Raw genomic sequence first — 19,990 nt, forward strand, 5'->3', positions numbered from 1 at the left:
ACTAGACGCTGAACTGATGTCTGTGCCCTGTATAAGCACATGGAGTAATGAGTATACATGCAAAAAGGGATTGCTTTTGATAAAAAAACGCTTTATCTACCTTGCATATATATATATATATATATATATATATATATATATATATATATATATATATATATATATAGATACATCATTGCTTAAGAAAGCCAGGACCAAGAGAAGAATGACCATTGAATTGATGGACTCTGCCGCCCTCTAGTGGGAGAAAGTTACAAGTGCTAGTTGTACAAGAGACAACCACGCATTTGTTTTCCAATGCGTACTATTCACTTTCTGGAAGCGCGGAGGCGTTTACCGGTTCATTTATAGTAAACAGACAGGATAATGAGCAATTGTTTACATCAAAATATTTTTGAAAGATTCTTCGACAAAAAAAAAAGGAATCATTATTTGACTTCAAACTTCCTAGAACGAAAAAAAAAAAATCCTGCAATTTACAGCTTAGCCCTGATTCCTGATAACACTCAACTGGCAGTCTGGTGATTTGAGCGTCAGTGGCTGACAACAACAGAGGCAGGGCAGAGTGCACACTGCCAGCTACACACACAGCCAACTACACACGCGGACTAACAGCTACACACAGCCAGCTAGCTATACACAGCCAACTACACACACACATCCAACTATACACACACTGCCAGCTCCACACACACACTAACAGCTACACACAGCCAGCTACACACATCCAACTATACACATCCAACTATACACAGCCAGTTATACACAGCCAGCTACACACACAGCCAACTACACACGCAGACTAACAGCTACACACAGCCAGCTAGCTATACACAGCCAACTACACACACACATCCAACTATACACACACTGCCAGCTCCACACACACACTAACAGCTACACACAGCCAGCTACACACATCCAACTATACACATCCAACTATACACACACTGCCAGCTACACACAGCCAGCTACACACATCCAACTATACACACACTGCCAGCTACACCCACAGACTAACAGCTAGAAGGACAACAGAAGCCTTATGGAATATCAGCGTTGCCTGACAGAAGAATAGAGAGTCACTGGCAACAGGACAACATTCTGGGGAACCGCAAGAGCCTCTTTTGTAAGTCTACTTAAGCTAGCTAGCTAATCAATGTTTTCTTTATCTTTCTAGTTAACAAAAACACAGAAAAGCCAGAGAAGTGTAGTGCATTTTTAAAGTCATAAACATTTAAAAAAAAACATGACATTTGCTGGCTAGTCACTGTCAACTGCTGCGAGTTGTTAGCTAACGTCGGCTAGTTAGTTAGCTTTCTCCAGCTAGCTAACGATAATTTAGCTCGTAAATCTGCCAAAACACCGATATGTGTTCGCCAGCTAGTTCATAAACATGAACAATGAGTAATGACCTAGCAAGTACCATTTGTACGTTTTTTTTTTTTTAAATGTTGGCTTTCGTTGAAACAACTAAAAGTTTGCATGATGAAGCTAACTAGGTAGATACAACCATGCTAGTTAGTAAACATACCAGCCACTTTGGTTGCTACTTTGTCTGTTATTATTGAATATCTTGGTTTCTACTTTGTCTGTGGTTATTGAATATCTTGGTTGCTACTTTGTCTGTTGTTATTGAATATCTTGCTTTCTACTTTGTCTGATGTTGTTGAATATCCTGCTTGCTACTTTGTCTGTGGTTGTTATTGTTGTTAAATATCTTGGTTGTTACATTGTCTGTTGTTGTTGAATATCTTGGTTGCTACTGATTAGCTAGCAGTCAGGCGATGAACCTGCAAATATAATCACCCTTTTTTGAAAAGGCAGCAGTGCCAAGGAGGACAGTGTTTTGGTTGACAGTTTTTAGATAATAAATAGCTAGCTATCATGTTAGTTGTACGTCCTTATCAAAGATTGAACACTAGTATCAACAAGTTATCAAGTGACCCAGTGTTTCCAAGAAACGTGTTTATTTCTAACTTCCGCCTTAGTACAAAATGTGCATAGTGGGCAGTATTTTCTGCCCTGTCGGTATTTCCATTGATCATCAGTTATTATATTAAAAATGGCAAACATTTGCCTCCACCTTATGGAAAAATGGTGGGGGGTGGCTTATGCAGACCCATAAGCCACTGCAGCCCCTCAAAAATAGTTATCTTTTTTTTTTTTTTTTTGCATCCCCAACCCCCATCAAAGTTGCCCATCCCCGAGCTAGATGATGAGAAATCTCTAGCTAACACTAGACTGACACGATGTCATGAAACCAGGCCAGATCCAGCATAGAGCTTACAAACCATTTGACGGTTCTAATAGCTAGGGTACCTGCAACCTGTCATTCATGAATCAGATTTGTCACGTTTACACACCTGGATGTCACTCAACTGGACATCTCATGCAGCATCACAAAAACTAGGGGACTTCTAAGAATTGTAACTTGTGTTAAGAGACAAACCGTGAGTACATCTCACCTGCCCAGACCCGCATGCTCACACCTCCATTCATACTGCTTGCATTTTTGTTTGCCACTTGGCCTTAAATTGTATTGAATTAGTTTTTTCTCGGTTGCCCAGGATATTTCTGTAATTTGATTTGTTCTTTTGTGTCGATGATGGTGAATTGATTGACTTCCACATTGTTAGTAAACAGGTTTTTTTCTCCCCCAAGATGAGAAGAGAATTGTCTAGCCCATTGGGTATCTCAGTAGATCTTTTCACATCCAATATTTTCCAGAAGTGATCTAATTGGTCAAAAGAACAATTTAGTGTAGAGAAAGTAAAAAAAAAATCTGAATTTGTCTGTGTGTGTGTAAATGAAGCCAAAAGAAGTGACTGTTCAATGGTTGGTTTGACCAATCAGAATCTATGCTTCCAGATGGACTGGGATGGGTTCCAGGTTGCCTCTGAGAATAACACTGACGTGGACACTCTGTCTGGGTACTGTCTCCTACACTCTGTCTAGGTACTGTCTCCTACAGCCTGTCTAGGTACTGTCTCCTACAGCCTGTCTAGGTACTGTCTCCTACAGCCTGTCTGGGTACTGTCTCCTACACTCTGTCTGGGTACTGTCTCCTACACTCTGTCTGGGTACTGTCTCCTACAGCCTGTCTAGGTACTGTCTCCTACAGCCTGTCTAGGTACTGTCTCCTACAGCCTGTCTAGGTACTGTCTCCTACAGCCTGTCTAGGTACTGTCTCCCACACTCTGTCTAGGTACTGTCTCCTACACTCTGTCTGGGTACTGTCTCCTACACTCTGTCTGGGTACTGTCTCCTACACTCTGTCTGGGTACTGTCTCCTACAGCCTGTCTAGGTACTGTCTCCTACAGCCTGTCTAGGTACTGTCTCCTACAGCCTGTCTAGGTACTGTCTCCCACACTCTGTCTAGGTACTGTCTCCCACACTCTGTCTGGGTACTGTCTCCTACACTCTGTCTGGGTACTGGGCACTGTCTCCTACACTCTGTCTGGGTACTGTCTCCTATACTCTGTCTGGGAACTGTCTCCTATACTCTGTCTGGGAACTGTCTCCTACACTCTGTCTGGGTACTGTCTCCTACAGCCTGTCTGGGTACTGTCTCCTACAGCCTGTCTGGGTACTGTCTCCTACAGCCTGTCTGGGTACTGTCTCCTACAGCCTGTCTGGGTACTGTCTCCTACACTCTGTCTGGGTACGGTCTCCTATACTCTGTCTGGGTACGGTCTCCTACAGCCTGTCTGGGTACTGTCTCCTACAGCCTGTCTGGGTACTGTCTCCTATACTCTGTCTGGGTACGGTCTCCTATACTCTGTCTGGGTACGGTCTCCTATACTCTGTCTGGGTACGGTCTCCTACAGCCTGTCTGGGTACTGTCTCCTACACTCTGTCTGGGTACTGTCTCCTACAGCCTGTCTGGGTACTGTCTCCTATACTCTGTCTGGGTACGGTCTCCTATACTCTGTCTGGGTACTGTCTCCTACACTCTGTCTGGGTACTGTCTCCTACACTCTGTCTGGGTACTGGGTACTGTCTCCTACACTCTGTCTGGGTACTGGGTACTGTCTCCTATACTCTGTCTGGGTACTGTCTCCTATACTCTGTCTGGGAACTGTCTCCTATACTCTGTCTGGGAACTGTCTCCTACACTCTGTCTGGGTACTGTCTCCTACAGCCTGTCTGGGTACTGTCTCCTACAGCCTGTCTGGGTACTGTCTCCTACAGCCTGTCTGGGTACTGTCTCCTACAGCCTGTCTGGGTACTGTCTCCTACACTCTGTCTGGGTACGGTCTCCTATACTCTGTCTGGGTACTGTCTCCTACAGCCTGTCTGGGTACTGTCTCCTACAGCCTGTCTGGGTACTGTCTCCTACAGCCTGTCTGGGTACTGTCTCCTACACTCTGTCTGGGTACGGTCTCCTATACTCTGTCTGGGTACGGTCTCCTACAGCCTGTCTGGGTACTGTCTCCTACAGCCTGTCTGGGTACTGTCTCCTATACTCTGTCTGGGTACGGTCTCCTATACTCTGTCTGGGTACGGTCTCCTATACTCTGTCTGGGTACGGTCTCCTATACTCTGTCTGGGTACGGTCTCCTACACTCTGTCTGGGTACTGTCTCCTACACTCTGTCTGGGTACTGTCTCCTACACTCTGTCTGGGTACTGTCTCCTACAGCCTGTCTGGGTACTGTCTCCTACAGCCTGTCTGGGTACGGTCTCCTATACTCTGTCTGGGTACTGTCTCCTACACTCTGTCTGGGTACTGTCTCCTACACTCTGTCTGGGTACTGTCTCCTACACTCTGTCTGGGTACTGTCTCCTACACTGTCTGGGTACTGTCTCCTATACTCTGTCTGGGTACTGTCTCCTATACTCTGTCTGGGTACTGTCTCCTTCAGCCTGTCTGGGTACTGTCTCCTACACTCTGTCTGGGTACTGTCTCCTATACTCTGTCTGGGTACGGTCTCCTACAGCCTGTCTGGGTACTGTCTCCTACAGCCTGTCTGGGTACTGTCTCCTATACTCTGTCTGGGTACTGTCTCCTACACTGTCTGGGTACGGTCTCCTATACTCTGTCTGGGTACGGTCTCCTATACTCTGTCTGGGTACGGTCTCCTATACTCTGTCTGGGTACTGTCTCCTACACTCTGTCTGGGTACTGTCTCCTACACTCTGTCTGGGTACGGTCTCCTATACTCTGTCTGGGTACTACCTCCTGTACTCTGTGTGGGTACTACCTCCTATACTCTGTCTGGGTACTACCTCCTATACTCTGTCTACTGTAGAGACGTCCCTATTGTGAGCAGAACAGGATGGTAGTAGGAGCTTGTCCGTGCCCACTGCCCTGTGCCTGTGTGCCCACAACGACATAACAACATATGGCATCGGTGGAGTCCAAGTCCACAATGGGTCTTATGGTTTGTCCCAAATGGCACCCTATTCCTTATGTAGTGCACTACTTTTGACCAGGGCCCATTGGGCTCTGGTCAAAAGTAGTGCATTACATAGGGAATAGGATTCAATTTGGGCCTGGGCCCTGGTCTCAGGGTGAGGACAGTTGGCTGAGGGAAGCAGGAAGCCCCTGGTGATACTAGAGGAAGTCTTGTCTCTCTCTCTCTGTCTCTGTCTGTCTGTCTCTCTCTCTCTCTCTCTGTCTCTCTCTCTGCCTCTCTCTCTCTCTCTCTGTCTGTCTGTCTGTCTGTCTGTCTGTCTGTCTGTCTGTCTGTCTGTCTGTCTGTCTGTCTGTCTGTCTGTCTGTCTGTCTCTCTCTCTCTCTCTCTCTCTTTCTCTCTCTCGTGTCTCTCTCTCCTCCCCTCTCTCTGTCTCTCTCTGTCTCCCCCTCTCTCTCTCTACCTCTTCCCCCCCCGCTCTGTCTCTCTCTCTGTCCCCCCCATGAGATGAAGTGGCACGGTCAGAAAGTATCATTAGCCCTAGCAGAACAACACGGTGTATGGGTGGAAAGGGGACTTGTGTGGAAGCAGCCTCTCCTCCTCCTCCTCCTCCTCAGTTTTGGGCTTTTGTGGTTCGGGCTTGCAGTTACTCAGTTAGGCTACTCTTCTCCCCCTGGTTTCTGTTGGTAAGTAGGCTGGTTTTGTAGGATTCAACGAGGTTGTGTTTGGTGTCAGTAGAAAAGCTTGTTGTTAGGATAAATCAGAATGACAGTTGAAATGTGACAGTCTTTGGCTAAAGCCATTTTTTTTCTCTCTTCTGATTAACCTATATTTGGTTTGAGACATCCTGTTGTTGTTGTTGCCTTGTTGAAATCTGGGTCACGTTCAGTAGAGACCAATGTTGTGGAATGTAAAGACAGAAATGTATAGCCTAAAACATAATATACCTCTCTGAGTAAAGGAATCATGTAGATTAAATGAATGTGATTCAATACATTACACCCTCCTGAATGTGATTCAATACATTTCACCCTCCTGAATGTGATTCAATACATTACACCCTCCTGAATGTGATTCAATACATTACACCCTCCTGAATGTGATTCAATACATTACACCCTCCTGAATGTTATTCAATACATTACACCCTCCTGAATGTGATTCAATACATTACACCCTCCTGAATGTTATTCAGTACATTTCACCCTCCTGAATGTTATTCAGTACATTTCACCCTCCTGAATGTGATTCAATACATTACACCCTCCTCTCTCTGTCCTTAGGCCCAGTTCCATTTCTTTGGCTGTAATTTCCTCTCTATCCTCTCTGTCTGTCCTTAGGCCCAGTTCCATTTCTTTGGCTGTAATTTCCTCTCTGTCCTCTCTGTCTGTCCTTAGGCCCAGTTCCATTTCTTTGGCTGTAATTTCCTCTCTGTCCTCTCGGTCTGTCCTTAGGCCCAGTTCCATTTCTTTGGCTGTAATTTCCTCTCTGTCTGTCCTTAGGCCCAGTTCCATTTCTTTGGCTGTAATTTCCTCTCTATCCTCTAGGTCTGTCCTTAGGCCCAGTTCCATTTCTTTGGCTGTAATTTCCTCTCTATCCTCTCTGTCTGTCCTTAGGCCCAGTTCCATTTCTTTGGCTGTAATTTCCTCTCTATCCTCTCTGTCTGTCCTTAGGCCCAGTTCCATTTCTTTGGCTGTAATTTCCTCTCTATCCTCTAGGTCTGTCCTTAGGCCCAGTTCCATTTCTTTGGCTGTAATTTCCTCTCTATCCTCTCTGTCTGTCTTTAGGCCCAGTTCCATTTCTTTGGCTGTAATTTCCTCTCTATCCTCTCTGTCTGTCCTTAGTCCCAGTTCCATTTCTTTGGCTGTAATTTCCTCTCTGTCTGTCCTTAGGCCCAGTTCCATTTCTTTGGCTGTAATTTCCTCTCTATCCTCTAGGTCTGTCTTTAGGCCCAGTTCCATTTCTTTGGCTGTAATTTCCTCTCTATCCTCTCTGTCTGTCCTTAGGCCCAGTTCCATTTCTTTGGCTGTAATTTCCTCTCTCTGTCCTTAGGCCCAGTTCCATTTCTTTGGCTGTAATTTCGTCTCTGTCTGTCCTTAGGCCCAGTTCCATTTCTTTGGCTGTAACATCCTCTCTGTCTGTCCTTAGGCCCAGTTACATTTCTTTGGCTGTAACATCCTCTCTGTCTGTCCTTAGGCCCAGTTCCATTTCTTTGGCTGTAATTTCCTGTGTGTCTGTCCTTAGGCCCAGTTCCATTTCGTTGTCTGTAATTTCCTCTCTATCCTCTCGGTCTGCCCTCAGGAGCATCAATATGCTGTCCTTCTGCAGTTGGTCAGGTTGAAATATCACCAAACGCCTTCAGGTTGAAGCTCCTCCTGGTAGAGTCTGAGGGGCGATGGGGAACACAGCCACTAAATTCCGCAAGGCTCTGATCAACGGTGACGAGGGTCTGGCCTATCAGCTGTATGAGGGGAGCCCCCAGTTTAAAGAGAGCCTGGACCCCAACACTTCATATGGCGAACCCTACCAGCACAACACTCCTCTGCACTACGCCGCCAGGCACGCCATGACACGTCTCATCAGGTGAGGACATGACTCGTACGTCTCAGTGTTACCTGACCCTCTGGCCCATCTAACTGTATGAAGTCATCTGAAATGTGTCTAATAACCTGAAATATGGAAAACTGGGGAGAAAATATATATATTTAACAAAGAGACTGAAAATGTGCTTCCCTCTGTGTGATGGGGTTATAGGGGCCGGCAGGGTAGCCTAGTGATTAGAGCGTTGGACTAGTAACCGGAAGGTTGCAAGTTCAAATCCCAGAGCTGACAAATCTGTCGTTCTGCCCCTGAACAGGCAGTTAACCCACTAGGCCGTCATTGAAAATAAGAATTTGTTCTTAACTGACTTGCCTAGTTTAATAAAGGTAATATATATATATATATATATATAGCAAGGTTTCATAACGTGATTTTATTTGGCCGTCCCAAGTTTTCTGAGCAAAAGAAACAATATATACACTATCGGGCAAAAGTTTTAGAACCCCTACTCACGTTGGAACATTGCTGAGGGGGCGATTAGGCCTGGCTCGCGGTTCGCGTTCCAATTCAGCCCAAATGTGTTCCATGGGGTTGAGGTCAGGGCTCTGTGCAGGCCAGTCAAGTTCTTCCACACCGATCTCGACAAACCATTTCTGTTTAGTATTCACTTTGTGCACGGGGGGGGGGGGGGGGGGCATTGTCACGCTGAAATGTGTCCGTCGGATTGCCAGATGGTGAAGGGTGATTCATCACTCCAGAGAACGCGTTTCCACTGCTCCAAGAGTCCAGCTTTACTCCATTGGAGCTTTACACCACTCCAGCCGACGCTTGGCGTTGCGAATGGTGATCTTAGGCTTGTGTGCGGCTTGCTTGGCCACGGAAACTAATTTCATGAAACTTCCGACAAACAGTTATTTTGCTGACGTTGCTTCCAGAGGCAGTTTGGAACTTGGTAGTGAGAGTTGCGACCGAGGACAGATGATTTTTACGCGCTTCAGCACTCGGCGGTTCCATTCTCTGAGGTTGTGTGGCCTACCACTTCGAGGCTGAGCCGTTGTTGCTCCTAGACGTTTCCACTTCACAATAACAGCACTTACAGTTGACCGGGGGGCAGCTCTTGTTGGAAAGGCGGTATCCTATGACGGTGCCACATTGAAAGTCACTGAGCTCTTCAGTAAAGCCATTCTACTGCCAATGTTTGTCTATGGAGATTGCATGGATGTGTGCTCAATTTTTATACACCTGTCAGCAACGGGTGTGGCTGAAATAGCCGAATCCACTAATTTGAAAGGGTGTCCACGTACTCGTTTATATGTGATCGTATACAAATGTAAGCAAGGTCTGAAATGAATGTTTTTAGTCAAATAATACATCTGTTTTGGAGGAAAAAAAGGACCTACTGCTGAAATCAAGTTGTGTTCTATCATTGATTACCCAGGCAGGACACTGGTGAGGGTTCTATCATAGATTACCCAGGCAGGACACTGGTGAGGGTTCTATCATAGATTACCCAGGCAGGACACTGGTGAGGGTTCTATCATAGATTACCCATGCAGGACACTGGTGAGGGTTCTATCATAGATTACCCAGGCAGGACACTGGTGAGGGTTCTATCATAGATTACCCAGGCAGGACACTGGTGAGGGTTCTATCATAGATTACCCAGGCAGGACACTGGTGAGGGTTCTATCATAGATTACCCAGGCTGCACACTGGTGAGGGTTCTATCATAGATTACCCAGGCAGGACACTGGTGAGGGTTCTATCATAGATTACCCAGGCTGCACACTGGTGAGGGTTCTATCATAGATTACCCAGGCAGGACACTGGTGAGGGTTCTATCATAGATTACCCAGGCAGGACACCGGTGAGTGTTCTATCATAGATTACCCAGGCAGGACACTGGTGAGTGTTCCTGCAGTACCCAGTCGGCTCACTGGTGAGTGTTCTATCATAGATTACCCAGGCTGCACACTGGTGAGTGTTCCTGCAGTACCCAGTCGGCTCACTGGTGAGTGTTCTATCATAGATTACCCAGGCAGGACACTGGTGAGGGTTCTATCATAGATTACCCAGGCAGGACACTGGTGAGTGTTCTATCATAGATTACCCAGGCTGCACACTGGTGAGTGTTCCTGCAGTACCCAGTCGGCTCACTGGTGAGTGTTCTATCATAGATTACCCAGGCAGGACACTGGTGAGTGTTCTATCATAGATTACCCAGGCAGGACACCGGTGAGTGTTCTATCATAGATTACCCAGGCAGGACACTGGTGAGTGTCCTATCATAGATTACCCAGGCAGGACACTGGTGAGTGTTCTATCATAGATTACCCAGGCAGGACACTGGTGAGTGTTCTATCATAGATTACCCAGGCAGGACACCGGTGAGTGTTCTATCATAGATTACCCAGGCAGGACACCGGTGAGTGTTCTATCATAGATTACCCAGGCAGGACACCGGTGAGTGTTCCTGCAGTACCCAGTCGGCTCACTGGTGAGTGTTCCTGCAGTACCCAGTCGGCTCACTGGTGAGTGTTCCTGCAGTACCCAGTCGGCTCACTGGTGAGTGTTCCTGCAGTACCCAGTCGGCTCACTGGTGAGTGTTCTATCATAGATTACCCAGGCTGCACACTGGTGAGTGTTCCTGCAGTACCCAGTCGGCTCACTGGTGAGTGTTCTATCATAGATTACCCAGGCAGGACACTGGTGAGTGTTCTATCATAGATTACCCAGGCAGGACACTGGTGAGGGTTCTATCATAGATTACCCAGGCAGGACACCGGTGAGTGTTCCTGCAGTACCCAGTCGGCTCACTGGTGAGTGTTCCTGCAGTACCCAGTCGGCTCACTGGTGAGTGTTCCTGCAGTACCCAGTCGGCTCACTGGCGAGTGTTCCTGCAGTTTTGTTGCGTAACCTTACGCGTCGTCCTGAATGTCTTTTATCTGGACCCAGCAACAAACAGCCTGTTTTGGTTTCACCGCTAATTCAATGTATTTTATCTAACCGTTTGTTTAAACTTTTTTATTTATCCAGCAACAGCCAGTCAGATGAGATAGTAGCATTTAGGTTACCGTGACGACTTGGAAATGACATTCAGTTGGTTTTTATTATCCCCTTAAGGACAAAATGGTGGCAGCGAGTTGCACCCAAACAAAGCACAGACAGACGAAAACATTCTTTAAAAAAATAAAAAAGTGATTAAATTAAGCGGTTCGTTTTTAAAAGATGACTTGTCAAGTATTAGAAATGGGGATTGTTTTTAAAAGATGACTTGTCAAGTATTAGAAATGGGGATTGTTTTTAAAAGATGACTTGTCAAGTATTAGAAATGGGGATTGTTTTCCCCTCTTTGTTTTCAATGGCTTTTCACATGGGAGTTATTCACCGCTATGGTTATGCTGTGTGGAGCACCTTTTAACTGTGTAAAGCACCTTTTAACTGTGTAAAGCACCTTTTAGTTGTATAAAGCACATTTTAACTGTGTAAAACACCTTTTAACTGTGTAAAGCACCTTTTAGTTGTATAAAGCACCTTTTAGTTGTATAAAACACCTTTTAGTTGTATAAAACACCTTTTAACTATATAAAGCACCTTTTAGTTGTATAAAACACCTTTTAACTATATAAAGCACCTTTTAGTTGTATAAAACACCTTTTAACTATATAAAACACCTTTTAGTTGTATAAAGCACATTTTAACTGTGTAAAACACCTTTTAACTATATAAAACACCTTTTAGTTGTATAAAACACCTTTTAACTATATAAAACACCTTTTAACTATATAAAACACCTTTTAGTTGTATAAAGCACCTTTTAACTATATAAAACACCTTTTAACTATATAAAACACCTTTTTAGTTGTGTAAAGCACGTTTGTTTAGTTGTATGAAGCCTATGTGGTAGCAGCTATTCCCTGCTCTCTGTGCCCAGAGTGTTGTGTGTCTCTCTGTCCCATCTGCCCCTGCTAGGAACCATCTGTTAGACACGTCACAGGAGCGTTCCACCCTGAGACTGAGCTACAAGCCTCCTTCACTCTCTACCGCTGTAGTTCTATAGCAGGACACCGACACCTATAAAGGCAGTTCATTAGACACCAAACAGAAGAAATCCTACTGAAACAGGGAGTGGACTAAAACCTGGACTGTAGGGCTCCACTACTAGTTTCTCCAGTCTCTAACACTAGGGACTCTGTTACAATACGTTAGACATCCTACTGAAACAGGGAGTGGACTAAAACCTGGACTGTAGGGCTCCACTACTAGTTCCTCCAGTCTCTAACACTAGGGACTCTGTTACAATACGTTAGACATCCTACTGAAACAGGGAGTGGACTAAAATCTGGACTGTAGGGCTCCACTACTAGTTCCTCCAGTCTCTAAAACTAGGGACTCTGTTACAATACGTTAGAAATTCATCCTTCCTTCCTTGTTGCATTGAGCTAAGCATACATCTGTAAATGATTTGGACAGGTGGTAGCCAAGGTTACCGTTATATTAATTCTACCGACCCAGCACGTTCAGATAGGCGATCACTTCAAAGGAGCGGTCGGCATGGTAACCTAGTGGTTAGAGCGCTGGGCAGGTAGCCTAGTGGTTAGAGCGTTGGGCAGGGAGCCTAGTGGTTAGAGCGTTGGGCAGGTAGCCTAGTGGTTAGAGCTTTGGGCAGGGAGCCTAGTGGTTAGAGCGTTGGGCAGGTAGCCTAGTGGTTAGAGCGTTGGGCAGGTAGCCTAGTGGTTAGAGCGTTGGGCAGGTAGCCTAGTGGTTAGAGCGTTGGGCAGGTAGCCTAGTGGTTAGAGCGTTGGGCAGGTAGCCTAGTGGTTAGAGCGTTGGGCAGGTAGCCTAGTGGTTAGAGCGTTGGGCAGGTAGCCTAGTGGTTAGAGCGTTGGGCAGGTAGCCTAGTGGTTAGAGCGTTGGGCAGGTAGCCTAGTGGTTAGAGCGTTGGGCAGGTAGTCTAGTGGTTAGAGCGTTGGGCAGGTAGCCTAGTGGTTAGAGCGTTGGGCAGGTAGCCTAGTGGTTAGAGCGTTGGGCAGGTAGCCTAGTGGTTAGAGCGTTGGGCAGGTAGCCTAGTGGTTAGAGCGTTGGGCAGGTAGCCTAGTGGTTAGAGCGTTGGGCAGGTAGCCTAGTGGTTAGAGCGTTGGGCAGGTAGCCTAGAGGTTAGAGCGTTGGGCATGTAGCCTAGCGGTTAGAGCGTTGGGCAGGTAGCCTAGCGGTTAGAGCGTTGGGCAGGTAGCCTAGCGGTTAGAGCGTTGGGCAGGTAGCCTAGAGGTTAGAGCGTTGGGCAGGTAGCCTAGCGGTTAGAGCGTTGGGCAGGTAGCCTAGCGGTTAGAGCGTTGGGCAGGTAGCCTAGCGGTTAGAGCGTTGGGCAGGTAGCCTAGCGGTTAGAGCGTTGGGCAGGTAGTCTAGCGGTTAGAGCGTTGGGCAGGTAGCCTAGCGGTTAGAGCGTTGGGCAGGTAGTCTAGCGGTTAGAGCGTTGGGCAGGTAGCCTAGTGGTTAGAGCGTTTGGCAGGTAGCCTAACGGTTAGAGCGTTGGGCCAGTTTACCGAAAGGTTGCTAGATCGAATCCCCCGAGCTGACAAGGTATAAATGTGTCATTCTGCCCCTCTGAACAAGGCTGTTAACCCACTGTTCCCCGGTCGGCCGTCATTGTAAATAAGAATTTGTTCTTAACTGACTTGCCTAGTTAAATAATATTCCATTAAATGTAACATTTTCTGAAGGATTTCAACAGCATGTAGTTCTGTATCAGGGTACCAGTTTCTAGAAAGCTACTACTTAGCTACTACTTAGTAACTACTTAGCTACTACTTAGTGCTATACATTATATGAATGTTTAATAGGGTGTGTGTGTGTGTTATTTCTCTAGGACAACTTGCAGCGAACTACATTGACACGGAGACTCTTCATTTTTCCAGCGTTCTTCATCATACTGTCATTTTTACTTGTGGATGTGTCTCAAATGGCTTCTTATCCTCTACGTAGTACACTTCTTTATCCTCTACGTAGTGCACTTCTTTTGACCAGGCAGCCTACATACACAGACTTGGTGTTATTGGCTGAGCCTGTCAGAGTAGCTGTGTGTACTCCTGCTTCAGCACTCTTTTGAGTTCATCACACGCCCAGAGAGACGTTTAATTCTATGCTGTTATTTGTCATCGATTGTCGGCCATCGATACTAGTGGCCGTGGTCCTCTGTAGACGGTGGTTGGTTATGACTGTGGAAATGAGGGGGGTTTTCTAGACCGTACAGAGGATAAACGAGTCAAACGGTTAAAGTCAGATAAGAGTGTTTTCATCGTAACAACAGTGGAGTTGACATTAGCCCCTGGCCTAACCATTACTGTGGAGAACAACCGCCATCTTGTCTGTTAACTGTTCCCACAGGATTGCTACTCTGACCGAACCACGAACAAATTGATATTTCACTTTGCCGAACCATGATGAATACGGGCTGCGGTTTCTCTGTGTCCACAGCCTCTGGAAGGCTACTGTTGAGTCAGTGTGAGAATCTCAATTTGCTCACGTCCTCTCTCCTCACTTCCTTCTCAAAACCTTTGATTTGGAGGAGAAAGGTCAGAAGAAAGGGACCTCTGGCTTTCACATCCAATGGGTTTTGAGAATGCATTTGAGATTCTCCCATTGACTCAAGAGTAGCCTTCCATCAGCTTACCAAAGGTTGTACCACAGTAGAAAACTGTGTCTGGTAGCTCGGGGGCCGTCAATGAGTAGCTCTCAAGTAGATACTGAGAAATATTCACTAGACCTTAATACTACATGATTAAACCTGTATATATAAAAAAATATAAAGCATAATTTTATCTTTTTTTTTGCTATCTATTTTACCCCTACATCAATCGGTTAAATCACATTATTTAAAATGTTTTCATTCAGTTACTAAAGTAACAGTCCTGGCTGAGCCCCGATATGCGCTTCGCGGTTACGATGTCGCCTGTATACGCCTACTGGCAATGAAAAAATTAAAAAGCACAGGATATTTAGTCTCTGCTTTGGTAAGTAAAATCTCGACCAAATAAGCCATTTCTACCCTTGTCACTTTTTTTAAATAGATTTAAATACAGGAAAATGATTTGGTGGAATGTGCTCAGAATTTTTTTTTTCATTTTTTTCTTGAAGCCAACGTTAATTTGCTTCATCTCCAGTGTTCCATAGTCCTACATGTTGATTCTAGTGGTCCATAGTCCTACATGTTGACTCTAGTCTTCCATAGTCCTACGTGTTGACTCTAGTGGTCCATAGTCCTACATGTTGACTCTGCTGGTCCGTAGGCCTACATGTTGACTCTAGTGGTCCATAGTCCTACATGTTGACTCTAGTGGTCCATAGTCCTACATGTTGACTCTAGTCTTCCATAGTCCTACATGTTGACTCTAGTGGTCCATAGTCCTACATGTTGACTCTAGTGGTCCATATTCCTACATGTTGACTCTAGTGGTCCATAGTCCTACATGTTGACTCTGCTGGTCCGTAGGCCTACATGTTGACTCTGCTGGGGCGTAGGCCTACATGTTGACTCTGCTGGGGCGTAGGCCTACATGTTGACTCTGCTGGTCCGTAGGCCTACATGTTGACTCTGCTGGTCCGTAGGCCTACATGTTGACTCTGCTGGGGCGTAGGCCTACATGTTGACTCTGCTGGTCCGTAGGCCTACATGTTGACTCTGCTGGTCCGTAGGCCTACATGTTGACTGCTGGTCCGTAGGCCTACATGTTGACTCTGCTGGTCCGTAGGCCTACATGTTGACTCTGCTGGTCCGTAGGCCTACATGTTGACTCTGCTGGTCCGTAGGCCTACATGTTGACTCTCTGCTGGTCCGTAGGCCTACATGTTGACTCTCTGCTGGTCCGTAGGCCTACATGTTGACTCTGCTGGTCCGTAGACCTACATGTTGACTCTGCTGGTTCGTAGGCCTACATGTTGACTCTGCTGGTCCGTAGACCTACATGTTGACTCTGCTGGTCCGTAGTCCTACATGTTGACTCTAGTGGTCTACATGTTGACTCTGCTTGTCCGTAGTCCTACATGTTGACTCTGCTGGTCCGTAGCCCTACATGTTGACTCTGCTGGTCCGTAGACCTACGTGTTGACTCTGCTGGTCCGTAGGCCTATGTGTTGACTCTGCTGGTCCGTAGGCCTACGTGTTGACTCTGCTGGTTCGTAGGCCTACTTGTTTTTCAAGGCATTGGAAAAGCTCCCTTGTCTTTGTGCTTGAAATTGCAACTTATTATGTGACTTGTTAAGCAAAGTTTTACTCCTTGAGCTTATTTAGACTTGTAATAACAAGGGGTTTGTGTACTTCTTTACTCGAGACATTTCAGCTTTTCATTCATAATTAATGGGTGAAATTCCACTTCAACATTATGCGGTATTGTGTGTAGGTCAGTGATGACAACATCTGAATTTAATCCATTTTTTAAATTCAGGCTTAACACAACAAAATGTGGAGAAAGTCAAAGGGTGTGAATCTTTTTTTGAAGGCACTGTATATATGAGGAAATGTAGCGATTTTTATGATTTGTTATCTGTGATGGTTATGATACATTAGGCATGGTTGAGCTCTGTTGGCTTATAGGCCTAGATAAAGGCACCATTACATTTTTTTATTATTTGAGTACTCGAGTTCAATATAATTAGTGGCAGAACCTAAGAAAAATAGGTGTGTTCTGTTCAGAAATATGGTTTAAAATTAATACATTTAAAATGTTTTAATTATATTATAATTTTTCAAGACAATTGCACCCCCACTTTCAGACAGTCAGGTGGTCATGATGTAGGGCAGTCCCTGAAGGGACTCTTCTTATCAACTGGATGCAAGAATATCATCTGTGTTCTCTTAGGAACTCAGCATTCTCTGTGTTCTCTTAGGAATTCAACATTCTCTGTGTTCTCTTAGGATTTCAGCATTCTCTGTGTTCTCTTAGGAATTCAGCATTCTCTGTGTTCTCTTAGGAATTCAGCATTCTCTGTGTTCTCTTAGGAATTCAGCATTCTCTGTGTTCTCTTAGGAATTCAGCATTCTCTGTGTTCTCTTAGGATTTCAGCATTCTCTGTGTTCTCTTAGGAATTCAGCATTCTCTGTGTTCTCTTAGGAATTCAGCATTCTCTGCGTTCTCTTAGGAATTCAGCATTCTCTGTGTTCTCTTAGGATTTCAGCATTCTCTGTGTTCTCTTAGTAATTCAGCATTCTCTGCGTTCTCTTAGGAATTCAGCATTCTCTGCGTTCTCTTAGGAATTCAGCATTCTCTGCGTTCTCTTAGGAATTCAGCATTCTCTGTGTTCTCTTAGGAATTCAGCATTCTCTGTGTTCTCTTAGGAATTCAGCATTCTCTGTGTTCTCTTAGGAATTCAGCATTCTCTGTGTTCTCTTAGGAATTCAGCATTCTCTGTGTTCTCTTAGGAATTCAGCATTCTCTGTGTTCTCTTAGGAATTCAGCATTCTCTGTGTTCTCTTAGGAATTCAGCATTCTCTGCGTTCTCTTAGGAATTCAGCATTCTCTGTGTTCTCTTAGGATTTCAGCATTCTCTGTGTTCTCTTAGTAATTCAGCATTCTCTGCGTTCTCTTAGGAATTCAGCATTCTCTGCGTTCTCTTAGGAATTCAGCATTCTCTGCGTTCTCTTAGGAATTCAGCATTCTCTGTGTTCTCTTAGGAATTCAGCATTCTCTGTGTTCTCTTAGGAATTCAGCATTCTCTGTGTTCTCTTAGGAATTCAGCATTCTCTGTGTTCTCTTAGGAATTCAGCATTCTCTTCGTTCTCTTAGGAATTCAGCATTCTCTTCGTTCTCTTAGGAATTCAGCATTCTCTGCGTTCTCTTAGGAATTCAGCATTCTCTGCGTTCTCTTAGGAATTCAGCATTCTCTGTGTTCTCTTAGGAATTCAGCATTCTCTGCGTTCTCTTAGGATTTCAGAATTCTCTGCATTCTCTTAGGATTTCAGCGTTCTCTGCGTTCTCTTAGGAATTCAGCGTTCTCTGCGTTCTCTTAGGAATTCAACATTCTCTTCGTTCTCTTAGGAATTCAGCATTCTCTTCGTTCTCTTAAGAATTCAGCATTCTCTTCGTTCTCTTAGGAATTCAGCATTCTCTGCGATCTCTTAGGAATTCAACATTCTCTGCGTTCTCTTAGGAATTCAGCATTCTCTGCGTTCTCTTAGGAATTCAGCATTCTCTGCGTTCTCTTAGGAATTCAGCATTCTCTGTGTTCTCTTAGGATTTCAGCATTCTCTGTGTTCTCTTAGGAATTCAGCATTCTCTGTGTTCTCTTAGGAATTCAGCGTTCTCTGCGTTCTCTTAGGAATTCAACATTCTCTTCGTTCTCTTAGGAATTCAGCATTCTCTTCGTTCTCTTAAGAATTCAGCATTCTCTTCGTTCTCTTAGGAATTCAGCATTCTCTGCGTTCTCTTAGGAATTCAACATTCTCTGTGTTCTCTTAGGAATTCAGTATTCTCTGTGTTGATCTCTCCAACCCCCTCTGAGGAGCTGAGGTTACATCCTATTGGTTCTGATATCTGAGGTTAACTTTTACAGTAATACTATTGGTCAACAAGTCAGAATTTGAATCCAAACAACTCAGATGTTATGAAGGTGTCTTAGATTCATTGTTCTTTCTCTTATGTTCCTGACTTGCTGTGGTGAGAAACCAACACTCATTATTTTTCTCTCCCATGACCTCTGGGCCCTGGCACGAGCCATGGTTACTTCATCTCTCCCATGACCTCTGGGCCCTGGCACGAGCCATGGTTTCTTCTTCTCTCCCATGACCTCTGGGCCCTGGCATTCTTCATCGCTCCCATGACCTCTGGGCCCTGGCATTCTTCATCGCTCCCATGACCTCTGGGCCCTGGCATTCTTCATCTCTCCCGTGACCTCTGGGCCGTGGCACGAGCCATGGTTTCTTCATCTCTCCCGTGACCTCTGGGCCCTGGCACGAGCCATGGTTTCTTCTTCTCTCCCATGACCTCTGGGCCCTGGCACGAGCCATGGTTTCTTCTTCTCTCCCATGACCTCTGGGCCCTGGCACGAGCCATGGTTTCTTCATCTCTCCCATGACCTCTGGGCCCTGGCATTCTTCATCTCTCCCGTGACCTCTGGGCCCTGGCATTCTTCATCTATCCCGTGACCTCTGGGCCCTGGCATTCTTCATCTCTCCCGTGACCTCTGGGCCCTGGCATTCTTCATCTCTCCCGTGACCTCTGGGCCCTGGCACGAGCCATGGTTTCTTCATCTCTCCCATGACCTCTGGGCCATGGTTACTTCATCTCTCCCGTGACCTCTGGGCCCTGGCACGAGCCATGGTTACTTCATCTCTCCCGTGACCTCTGGGCCCTGGCATTCTTCATCTCTCCCGTGACCTCTGGGCCCTGGCATTCTTCATCTCTCCCGTGACCTCTGGGCCCTGGCATTCTTCATCTCTCCCGTGACCTCTGGGCCCTGGCACGAGCCATGGTTACTTCATCTCTCCCGTGACCTCTGGGCCCTGGCATTCTTCATCTCTCTCGTGACCTCTGGGCCCTGGCACGAGCCATGGTTTCTTCATCTCTCCCGTGACCTCTGGGCCCTGGCATTCTTCATCTCTCCCGTGACCTCTGGGCCCTGGCACGAGCCATGGTTACTTCAGCTCTCCCGTGACCTCTGGGCCCTGGCATTCTTCATCTCTCCCGTGACCTCTGGGCCCTGGCATTCTTCATCTCTCCCGTGACCTCTGGGCCCTGGCATTCTTCATCTCTCCCGTGACCTCTGGGCCCTGGCATTCTTCATCTCTCCCGTGACCTCTGGGCCCTGGCATTCTTCATCTCTCCCGTGACCTCTGGGCCCTGGCATTCTTCAGCTCTCTCCGACCATGCTTAGAATAATGCCTTGTAATGCTTGTTAACGCCTTGTAAGTGAAGCTTTATGCCCTTATATGGAAATCCATTCATTTGACAAAGTCATTAAATACACTTGTATTTAGAATTCGGGTTCAGACATTTCTTCATGGTCTGTTGCTGTAACTCAACTATTGTGTTATTGACTGTACGTTTGTTTTATTCCATGTGTAACTCTTGTTGTTGTTGTTTGTGTCGACACTGCTT

At 45.9% G+C, this 19,990-nt stretch overlaps 1 protein-coding gene across 1 annotated transcript in view; it reads left to right on the forward strand.

The window, feature by feature from the left end:
* Positions 1-999: 999 nt before the first annotated feature.
* The window catches only part of LOC139386931 (ankyrin repeat and IBR domain containing 1b), a 53,516-nt gene continuing 34,525 nt past the window's right edge, over positions 1,000-19,990 (forward strand). The window contains exons 1-2 of the mRNA XM_071132826.1: positions 1,000-1,129; positions 7,662-7,943. Coding sequence (XP_070988927.1) covers positions 7,756-7,943 — 188 coding nt within the window. The 5' untranslated portion in view covers positions 1,000-1,129; positions 7,662-7,755. The remainder of the gene's footprint in view (positions 1,130-7,661; positions 7,944-19,990) is intronic.

This window comes from Oncorhynchus clarkii, chromosome 3 (genome assembly GCF_045791955.1).
Source record: "Oncorhynchus clarkii lewisi isolate Uvic-CL-2024 chromosome 3, UVic_Ocla_1.0, whole genome shotgun sequence".
Taxonomy (NCBI): Eukaryota; Metazoa; Chordata; class Actinopteri; order Salmoniformes; family Salmonidae; genus Oncorhynchus; species Oncorhynchus clarkii.